The 11229-nt window shown below is 29.2% G+C and overlaps 2 protein-coding genes across 2 annotated transcripts; one reads left to right on the forward strand and one right to left on the reverse strand.

Moving 5' to 3' along the window:
- Window positions 1-16: 16 nt before the first annotated feature.
- On the forward strand, window positions 17-3385 carry LOC122518205 (mitochondrial intermediate peptidase). The gene is made up of 10 exons (XM_043636972.1): window positions 17-340; window positions 425-687; window positions 768-954; window positions 1010-1089; window positions 1210-1398; window positions 1506-1647; window positions 1736-2074; window positions 2151-2372; window positions 2444-2674; window positions 2769-3385. The coding sequence occupies exons 1-10, from the start codon at window positions 203-205 to the stop codon at window positions 3066-3068; spliced, it is 2091 nt and encodes a 696-aa protein (XP_043492907.1). The 5' UTR covers window positions 17-202; the 3' UTR covers window positions 3069-3385.
- Window positions 3386-4977: 1592 nt separating this feature from the next.
- On the reverse strand, window positions 4978-11006 carry LOC122518206 (cullin-4A). Its single transcript, XM_043636973.1, has 11 exons — window positions 10029-11006; window positions 8511-8874; window positions 8223-8411; window positions 7974-8120; window positions 7678-7864; window positions 7399-7591; window positions 7015-7316; window positions 6682-6912; window positions 6329-6607; window positions 6098-6250; window positions 4978-5990 (listed from the first exon to the last, which is right to left on the reverse strand). Exons 1-11 carry the CDS (start codon window positions 10348-10350, stop codon window positions 5895-5897), a joined length of 2463 nt encoding a protein of 820 aa, XP_043492908.1. The 5' UTR covers window positions 10351-11006; the 3' UTR covers window positions 4978-5894.
- Window positions 11007-11229: the final 223 nt, after the last annotated feature.

An 11229-nucleotide genomic window follows, 5' to 3' on the forward strand; every position in this document is an offset into this window, starting at 1 on the left:
ATCCTTTATAGAACGATAAAATATTTAATGTATGTAATAAAATATTATCTAAAATGATAGCAAACGCATATAATAACATTAATTTTGTACAAAGTCATAAATTGTAACCTCAAAGAAAGTACAAGTGTCATTCTATTTTAACTTTTTACTATTAATTAATATTTATTAATTTTTTTTTCCGAATAATAAATAATCAAATAAAATGATGCAAACATTGAACAAGCGTATTTTGAAGTATCTGAACGTGTATAGGCATGTAAATACATGGTCACCTTTGGCAACCGCATTTAATTCTATTAGAAAAATAGAACATGGATTAGATTTTTCCAAAAAAGAAACTGTATGTTCTCTATTTGATATTATAATATAAATCACGAATACATTATTATAAATATATTACTACTATATTTTCTTTATATTATAGGGTTTGTTCGGTATACCCGAGCTAAAAGATGCCAATGGATTTCAAACGCTAAAAGATCAAGTGTTCGCTCAAACGGATTCGCTTATAGCCGAGGTCACTGATGTTAACAGAAAAAGAAATATGGTTGAAATATTTGATGAATTGTCTGATACCTTGTGCAAAGTTGCAGACTTGTCAGAATTCATTAGAATTGCACATCCGAATATAGAGTTTGTTGAAGCCGCAGAGGATACTTCCATATCGCTAAGTAGTGTAGTTGAAAAGTACTTCACTTCATTGTACCAATTAATTCATTAATAATTATAATTGATTTTTAATATTGTTTATGTTATTTCTTTAACAGACTTAATACTCACAGCGAATTATATGATGCATTGCAGCATGTTGTAAAGAACGGAGACGTTTTTAAAACTTCTCCCATCGACGATCACGTTGCTAAACTATTTTTGTTCGATTTTGAACAAAGCGGTATTCATTTGCCAGAAGAACAAAGACAACAAGTTGTCATGTTAAACGATGATATCCTGCAAGTAAGCTTAATTTATATATATATATTTTGATTTAGTAAATAATTTATTATTATAGACAGGTCAAAAATTTATGGCTGGTGCTGTTAATGCACGCTCTGTAAGGGCTGATATTTTGCCAGAAAATATCAGGCAAAAGTGAGTTATCTAATTTGAGATATTTAATTTGTTTATATTTAAGATTGAACAAAAAAATGTATGAAAATATATTCCTACTCTATGTCGCCATAATTATTTTACATTAACTCATTTTATCAGTTTTCAGATGGACAATGGTCAGATATTAGTAAATGGACTTTATACAGATTCATCTGATACTATTGTTCGTGAGGCAGCTTACAAATTATTCTTATATCCTGATGAACAACAAGATTATTTATTGATCAAGCTTTTAAATTGTAGGCATCAATTGGCACAAACATGTGGATTTCCTACATACGCTCACAGGTAAGATTATTTAAAAATAATACATTTTGTATATTAATCAATACTATATATACATATATTTAATGCAAAATTATTTGAGACGATTCAGCTATTATTTATTTCCACAGAGCTGTAAGAGGCAGTACAGTGCAAACACCCGAAGCAGTAAATGATTTTCTTAATATTTTGAGTAATGGCTTACGAAGTAAAGCGATGCAAGATTTCCAAGAAATGCAAACAATGAAAGATGCCGAGTCGTCCGTAAAACAAGTTCGCGTTTATTTTTTTTTTTTTTTGAGAAAAAATTAATTTTCTAATTAATGAATATTATTTTGGACAAATTATTTCTATTTTATAGGATTTGATGCCATGGGATACAGGCTATTTTATGTCACTAGCTAAAAAGACGTGGTTAAATACTTCAAGTAATGAATTCGCTCCATATTTTTCTCTCGGTTCTTGTATGGATGGTTTAAATAGTCTTGTGCAAGCATTATATGGAATACGACTAGAATCTGTACCAACCTTATCCGGTGAAGTTTGGGCACCAAATATACATAAATTAGCTGTGATCGACAAAGATGAAACTACATTGGGTTACATTTATTGCGATTTCTTTGAAAGAAATGGAAAACCTAATCAAGATTGTCATTTTGCTATTAGAGGTGGAAAACAGTTATCAGATGGAACTTATCAGGTAAATTTGAAAGGATAAACAAAGTTATATCCTTGTTAATTAACTTTAACGATTTGTAAATAACATTTACTTTCAGACTCCTATAGTTGTTATAATGTTATCTTTATCGCTGCCTCGATGGTCTAATCCATGTTTATTAAGTCCATCTTCGGTTGATAATTTATTTCATGAAATGGGACACGCATTACATTCTATGTTGGGCAGAACAAAATATCAACACGTAACGGGTACTAGATGCAGTACGGATTTTGCAGAAGTACCAAGCGTCTTAATGGAATACTTTGCTAGTGATTCACGAGTAAGCTTATATACAATTAAAGTTTTATTACAGTGCCTTTAATAAAATATTAATTGATATTTTGTAATTAGATACTATCCATGTTTGCTAAACATTATCAAACGAATGAGCAAATTCCAGATAATTTGTTACAAAAGTTATGCGCTTCTAAACATATTTTTTGCGCATCCGAACTGCAAAATCAAGTATTTTATAGTATGTTGGATCACGTTTATCACAGCAACAAATTAGAAAGATCTACTACGGAAATTTTAAAAGATATTCAAGAAAAATATTATGGTTTACCATACATTGAAAATACAGTACGTATTAATCTTTAAAAATGTTGGAAAAGTTTATGCGAATGTAATAAGTTATATATTACATATGATAATTATTTCTTTTTTTCTTCTTTAGGCATGGCAGTTGCGATTTTCTCATCTAGTAGGATACGGCGCTAAATATTATTCTTATTTAATATCGCGTGCAATAGCTTCTTGGATTTGGCAAACGTACTTTCAAAATGATCCCTTAAGTAGAGTTGCGGGTGAAAAGTATCGTTGGGAATGCTTAACGCACGGTGGTGGTAAACCTCCATCATTGTTAGTTTCTGATTTTTTACACAAAACCGCTAGCCCTAGTAATTTTGCTAATTCTTTACTAAATGAAATTGATATAAGAAATGAATATGTTAAAACAATTAAAAAATTAAAATAATTCATTTAATAGTCAAAATATCATTTCCGAGAGAATAGCGTTTATCCAGCAAAATTCTTTGATTTAAAAATGATTGAGTGTTAACAGCAACGTACTTTAAAGTTTTCCAAATTTTCCTTTTGTTTTTTCTTTTTAAGATAATTTATAGTTGATTATAAATAAAAAGTATATACACAAGCAACGATAAATAATTATTAGAAATTTCTATTTATAACTTCATATACAAATATCCAATATATATTCTAACTGTCTAAATTAAAGAGAAGAAAAGTTATACGAATTATTGAATTATTTTTTAATTATATTACAAAATGGTATTTTTATATTTATAGCTGTGTAATTTGAATACAAAAAATAAAGAAAATGTATTAATTAATAAGTTATTCCTTTTGTCGTGTTGCGATTGACATAAAGAAATTTCGTTTACGAGCATATTAATTTTCTAGTTTCTGCAGCAAAGTGAAAGAGTTACCATCCCTAGGACACAGAGATACCATAATTTATTATATATTAATATTTATATTTTTTTAATTATTAATCATTACCTTTTTCTCTATATAATACAAAAAAATTATTGTTATCTATAATTGTGTGTTAACTCTGTCTAGAATAAACAAACAAATATCGACTACAAAAGTTCTTTCTTAAGAAATATGATAAATATCTCGATTAATTGATGAAATATAATAAAAAATAATTTGATTTAGGTAATAGTAAGTATATGTGTGACGATGGAAGGCACCAGAAATCGGATCTATCATAAAATGAAGAAAGACAAAAAGGTAAAGGAGAAAAGCAAGTATATAATAATACGAAACACTGTAGAGATAGTGATTAGATGAAGACGTTAAAGAGTATATCTTAAAAATGCACTTCTCTCATTTTAAAGTAATATATGTACACGTATATGACTTACGCTTGCACGCGCACGCACACAGATAATATACAAGACGCTTTTATAATAAAAATAAAGGAGACTTTCGTCGATTCTATATTATTATTAATATGTTTAATTGGCTAGGATTTTTTTCAAGCTTTCTTAATTTGGGCAAATTTATTGGCAAGACGAAAATCAAATTCTCATTAAAATTTATATAAATACATTTATTCTCGAAAGCAAATTAATATTTTTTATATATGTATATATTATGTTTTTTTCTTTTTTTTTCTTTCTCTTAATTTTTCGTTAAACGAACATTCGATACATACGAAGTTATAGTACAAATTTGTGTGAATGCAAAGAATATATATAAATATTAATAAGATATTTTTCTTTTTAATTATATGTATTAATTAATATAATAAATACAAATATCTCTCTCTCTCTCTCTCTCTCTCTCTCTCTCTCTCTCTTGGATGCTTACACATGCTAAAAGCATATAATGTAAGCAGTTAAAATACGAATGCTTCCTTAGGTTGAAGAAAAAAAGAGAATAAAATTTCCTCTTTTTTTATTTTCCTATATTTAATTTTGTAAAGTTAAATATTTTTCCACAGTGTTTCTCATTATTATTTACTATAATAAATTTCTGTTACCCTATTACTTGTTTCTCTCCCCCTCCCCCCAAGAAAGATGAACATGGTTTTTCTTTTTCTTATTTTTTTCTTCTTTTTTTTTTTTTTCTTTTTTTTAGTATCACAACTATTATAATCTTTTTTCGTTTAAAACTTTGTTATCATAATTAGAGAACTGTATTGCAAGGTACTATGCTGAGATGCTCAGAAAGTAGTGTGTGTGTGTGGCATGGTGATTATTTTTTAAATATAATCTGTTGTTCAAATGAAATTTATTTTGTTTCAATAAAAGGTTTGCTGTTTTTCTTTTTCTACATTTTCTTATACTTTTTACACGACGTGTTAGTAAATTAAAAATACTTCTTGCATACCTCTATACTTCATCTTCCTTTTCTTTATCCACTGTACAAATCTTTATTTTACTTTTTATATACCTAAAATCAGCTGCAACAATGCCTATTAAATTGAACTGTAAAATTAAACGTTATTCTTCTTTGAATTATTTGAAACAGTTATTATTCTTGATTTAATCTGATCTCTGGAATTTTAGATCCTTTTTTTTTGTTTTCAAAATAGTTTTACGCGTCGAGATAATTTTGAATAATTAAGCCAAACTTTTTCCCAAATTGTATACGGTGCAAAGTTTAAATCTATCACGATGATGATAATAATAACGCACTGTCGCCGATTTGTCTTTTTTTTCTTTTTTTTTCTTTTTTTTTCTTTTTTTTTTTTTTAAAAGAAGTAGTAGATTATGTTTCTCATTTCTTAAGTTATTTTCATTTTAGCTATTATAGTGTTACAATTATGTTTTGTCGTTTTGCACTACTTCTGCTTATCTTTTAATATGCTGTGAAAAACTGCTTAGCATAAAAAACTGTTGGTACATCTTAAATTGCTGCATTGTCGATGATATTTTGCGTATGGTCCTTTATTCTTTTCTCTCTTTTTTCTTCTTTTTTTGTTTCTTTCTTTTTTTTTTTTTTGTTTTTTTTTTTTTAGCAAAATCTAGAAATAACACAAGGATAACAGTAAAGCACTGTTGAAAAATTACTGTAACTGTCCAGTGTCCGTATGCACTACTACAAAAAAAATAAAACAACAAAGTCCATTCTAGTTTTTCCTTTTTTTCCTTTTTACGAACTGATTGTATACTGCAACGTTATGTTGATAGTTAACCAGTTAAAGTTCTTCTTTTCTTTCTTCAACTTTACACATTCACAATAGGCAAGCGCCAAAATTAATTGATTCATTTTACTTAAAAAATGTAAAATCGAACCAATCTAACGTAATTTTGGCATTTGATTTAGGTTACGCGACATAATTGTACTGATTTGCATTATCTTTATCCCGTTCCATGTAATCCCTGTCTATGAGCGACTCAATCCGCTTCTTTAAGTCAGCAGGCTAATTATGCGAAGAAAAATATTTATGTTAACGTTACGATATAAAAACTTGAAAATTAATTATACCATTGTTGTTATTTTATAATATAATGATATTAAAGTGCATACCTTAACAGGGAACTTCAACTGATTGTATAATTCACTAATGAGGAGATTGTGCGTAAGTGTTTTTCTCATTTTCATAATCCTGACAATTGCTGCATCTATTTGATATTGTCTATCTTGATACACTCTTTCCTCTGTTGCTTTTTGTTCTTCATTCTTTAAAAATATATTTGTTGAGGAATTGTCCATTAAAAATTACAAAATTAATAATTTCATGAGCATAATATGGATTACCGTTTCTTTCATTTGTATTTGATTTATTTTAATTCTGAATAACTTATTCGTAAATTCTGCATTAAAAACAAATCTATCGTTGTCAGCGACGTCTCTACCACGCGGGTGTTTCTGCAAAACTCTGGCCTTTCCACAAGCCAAAGATTGTAAAGTTCTTCTAAGTTCGCCATCTTCAATGTTAGTCGCTGCTTTAATATCTTCCAATGAAAGATTATCTGCATCGTTAAATAATATTAAGACTAAGGCTTGAAATAATGATACTTGCAATTCTTTATTGCCCTGCAAGAACACAAAAATTATATAGTTAAAATATGTACGATAATATGTTTAATTATTTTTATGCGATAATATACCTGATTAAACCAAGCTTTTAACACGCAATGTCCTAGAGTTGGTTGCCATTGTAACTTTCTTCCACTATGTTTTCCTAAATAAAATTTATTAAATACATCTTGATACTGGACCATTTCTGTTGGCAATGTAACTTCCATTACAGGGTATGTTGGCCAATATCCCATTGTAAGTATCGAGACTGTTAAGTCTAAATTACTTGCTGACAATTCATGTTGCAAGTTTCCAGCATACTAGAAGTAGAAGTATAAATAAAAGCAAAAGTTTAAAGTTGTAACTGGGCATTTTCATTTTCTAAATTTATAATAAAATAATAAGATTGATTATATATATACCTGTTTGAAAGCAATATTAATATCTTTACTTAATTCCATATCTTTGAACATTCCTTCTAGTTTACTAGTAAATCCTCCACCACATTCTTGTTTTAATTTAGATAACATGGACTTTTCAGCATCAACCGAGGCAGATTTGCCTACTAGCAAACGTTTTGCTAAATCTTTCTTATAAAATGCTTCAAATACGTCCTTTCCGTGTATAAAACGAAATAATACCATAATTTTATCTAATAATCGTTCTAGTTCTTCCTCCGTTGCTTCTTTATTACCTGCACGTAGCTTACAATCGACAAATTTAGCTGCAATAAAAACCAACAGACATATGTTAATTTTTAAATTATTTAGACAAATATTTATTTGCTACTATGAAAAACATATTACCAATTAATTCTGCTGGTTTGTTTGCTCTTTGATTGATGAAAGCTTCGAAAGCTTCCTTTAAGCTATTAGCAAATTTTTCGTTTTTGTGAAAACACGTATTAACAATATTGTCCATTTTGTCCTTAAAATCTAAAAGTTCCTGTACCATAGTCTTATCTTTTTCTGGATCTATAACTATTGTTTTACCCTTTTTCTACGAAATGAATAAAAGTTAGTTAAAATATTAAAAATTAGTTAGTGAAAAAAATAACGATATATTTTTTAAAGATATATACGCACCTTTATGTAACAATTAAAGTTGAGACAAAGTTCGACGAGACCATTTTTTACTCGACTATATAAATTATACAGTAATGATAAGTCGTTAATTCTATTTTCATCTAATAAACCGCTTAAACCTTTTTGTAGAATGCTTGAAATATGTTCGGACAATAATTGCTTTTCGACTGTATGTATGAGAGACCATCTGACAAAAGATATATAAATATAAATATATATATATATATATACTTTTAATTATTGCAATTATAATACTAATTGGAATTGTATTTAATCGCAGAGCAGAAAACACTTACTTTGTCGACGTGTCGAGATAGTGCAATAAACGTTCATTTTCTTCTTGCAGACGTTTGTCTACATGTGCTAAATATTCAGGAACGTCGTGCTCATTCATTAATCTTTGACCCTCTGCTGCATACAATCTCTCAGTTGCTACCAGGAACCTATGTGAATATAATTATTAATAATACATTATAAAGAGAGAATTTTATATTATTAAATAGTATGGAACATATGATATTAGCACATATCATAAATGATCGTACTTAGATTCAAAGGCCTCTTGGTAAATTTGTAAATCAGACAACATTCTTAATAATGATTTTAAAAGAGTTCTATCAACTGTATCCCCTTGTCGTTCTTTTTCAATCAGCATAAGTAACCCTTCAACTGTACGAGTTTGTACCAAATTATTCAGTACTATGTGTAATCTAAACAAATGTAATCCCATATCCCTAGAAACATATGCAAAAAAAAAAAATCAATTACATTAGTAGTATACTAAGCGCGTTATATGAAATTATTTTAATAGTACTAAATTAGGAAATGCATACCAAATTGAAGATATTGTTGGATTTTGTAACACGTATGTTCTATCCAGGTACAAAAAGATACTTCTTATCATAATCATTTGTCTGCAATGCGATTGCCAACATTCATTCATTTTTTTCAAAAATATATGTCTATCCATGGATTCTGCTAAAAACTGTTCGATATTAGCTTTTACATGTGATTCCGTCAATATTGTTAAATTGGCGTATAGAGTTGATGCCATTTTGTGATTACACATATTCTCGACGGCTTGATAAAGTTCTTCTAAAGAATAACGAATACTTTTGCTCGTTTGTATTGCGATTACAGCCTCTTGCAGTTTTTCCCATGTTTGTTCTTGATAATTTTCTGGTAATTTTGGTTTATCTATAGAAACACGATACAATAAATTCATTGATATTTATTAACATAATTTTTTATTCTCAGTTAAAAAGATCCATTCTACGAAATAATAATTCACAAAATTCTTCGATATATGCATTAAAGCAATGAAAGTATTCTCCAATGTTTTATAATTTGTTTTCAAGATTAATCTTTTAAATTGAAATATCTGCTACTTATGTTTACTTAAATTTATATCAAGAACAGAGGCGCGTACATGGTTTACACATACACATATATAATAGAACAAATGTATTTTTAGACGTTTTATATATATATTTATAACTATAGATCATTCCAGAAAAACAATACTGTGTATCGAAACGTCGCAAGAAAAGAACAAACGTTTTAAATAAATGCAAGAAACCTCTTAATATATATCTTCGTTTAAAAATTTCATTTTCTATATCAATGTCATTATCGTCGTTTAAGTTTCTACAAAAGACTAAAGCGTAACATAAAATATGCATATTATTCTTTATAAATATTGTCGTAGATTCATTTATAGAATATTACTCTACCTTAATGATGAATGTATGGTAATGGTGGAAATGTAAAAAATTCATTGAAAAAAGAAAACAAAATAGAAAGACAATACATCAACACATCGGTACATAAAATTGTATAAAGTTTAATGATTAATGATGCGAAACAATGAAAAACCCTGAAATTTATAACATCAATTTTTGGACGATGAATTGTTAGGATATGTTAATTCTTCTATTATTAGTTACAAAAGAAGGATGTTAAAAATTGTCGACCAAGTCGTCAAACTTATTAGAAGGATACATATTAATAAAGAAATAAAATGAAATGAAAGAAATAGAATAGGAGAAGAGATAAAAAAAAAAGAAAGAGGCCAAAATGTAAAAGAGCGATAGAAAGATGATAAAACAGAATCACAACCTATGTAACATTTAAAAAACTAGAAATATAGATATGAAAGGTAATGACAATTAATATGGCAATAATTAAAAACAAATAAATAAATAAATAAATAAGTAAATAAAGGTTAAATTACAATTTAGGAATAATAAATAAAAAAGCCAATAAGAAAGAGGGATAAGAGAATAACATAGGAGCAATAAAAGCGTTGATTTTGAGGTTAAGTCGTTCCCATTCGTAATACCCATCCTTACTTTTGAAGTTCTTGATGACAAGTTTTCTCGCGGAGCCAGGTTTAGCAGTTGCCAAACTCGGCGATATTTTGCTTACGCCATTCGGATTGGCAACGGTCAATGCGGAAAAATTGGCCCTCTTCTGTGTGGAATCGGTCGTGGCCGTGGTCGCCGCGGCCGTATCCGTCATCTTCTCGATATCGTCAATCTCCGTAAGCGAGACTTTAGACGATAGTTTGCTTCGTTTAGCAGCAACAAAGTTAAGTACCGCCGTGTGCTCGGCGGTCGTCCTCTTCACCTGCTGTGCTGTGCCCAGAACCTGGGTACCTCCGAGTCTAGACATATGCGCGCATCACACGGCCCCTGGCCCTCGGCACCAAAGGGTTTCTATTTAACTCTCCTTTATTTGCCCTCCCTCCTCGTCTTCCTTCCTTCCTTCCTTCCTTCCTTTCTTTCTTTCTTTCTTTCTTTCCTTCCCTCCACCCTTCCTTCCAACCCTCCCTCCTTCCTTCCTTCCTTCCTTCTTTTCGTTTAAACCGCCGCTCAGATTGCTAAATAAACTTTAACTTATCGTCTCTTTTCACGACACTTCTTTTCTTTCTTTTTTCTTTTTTTGGGCTCTTTTTTCTTTCCACTTCTAACGCACGCACGCACGCACGACGTACGCACGCACGTTACTTTCTCGTTACTTTTTTCCCTCTACCCCTCGTATTATTTTATTTTATTTCATATTTTAATTTTAACTTTAACTTTAACTTTAATTTTTCTTTTTTTTCTTTCCAGAGATTTACGATTACCCCTATCCTCTTATCGATACAATTTTCGAGAAAAAGAAAGAAAAAGAGAAGGAGAAAAAGAGATAGTAGAGAAAGAGAACGAAAAAAGCTATTATTTATCCCTCGATATGGACGTATAATCTCTCTTTACATGCATATGTGTGATGAATCTCCCAAAAGACAATTGCCGACCGACTAAAGATGTCACTACTGCGCATGTGCATCGATATACGATATCAATGTCGATATCGATGTCAATATCGATATACAATATCGATATACGATACCAAAACTTACTATTATTTTCTTTACTATTTTCTTTATTATTTTCACTGATTATTTAAAAGTTCTTTGATTACTTTTCTTATCTATTCAATTATTCTTTCTTTTTTTATTTCTTCCCTCGTTTAAATTATATTTATTCATTTTTGTCTATCTCCATCTTC

The sequence above is a fragment of the Polistes fuscatus genome, unplaced genomic scaffold (assembly GCF_010416935.1).
Source record: "Polistes fuscatus isolate 324 unplaced genomic scaffold, CU_Pfus_HIC Scaffold23, whole genome shotgun sequence".
Taxonomy (NCBI): Eukaryota; Metazoa; Arthropoda; class Insecta; order Hymenoptera; family Vespidae; genus Polistes; species Polistes fuscatus.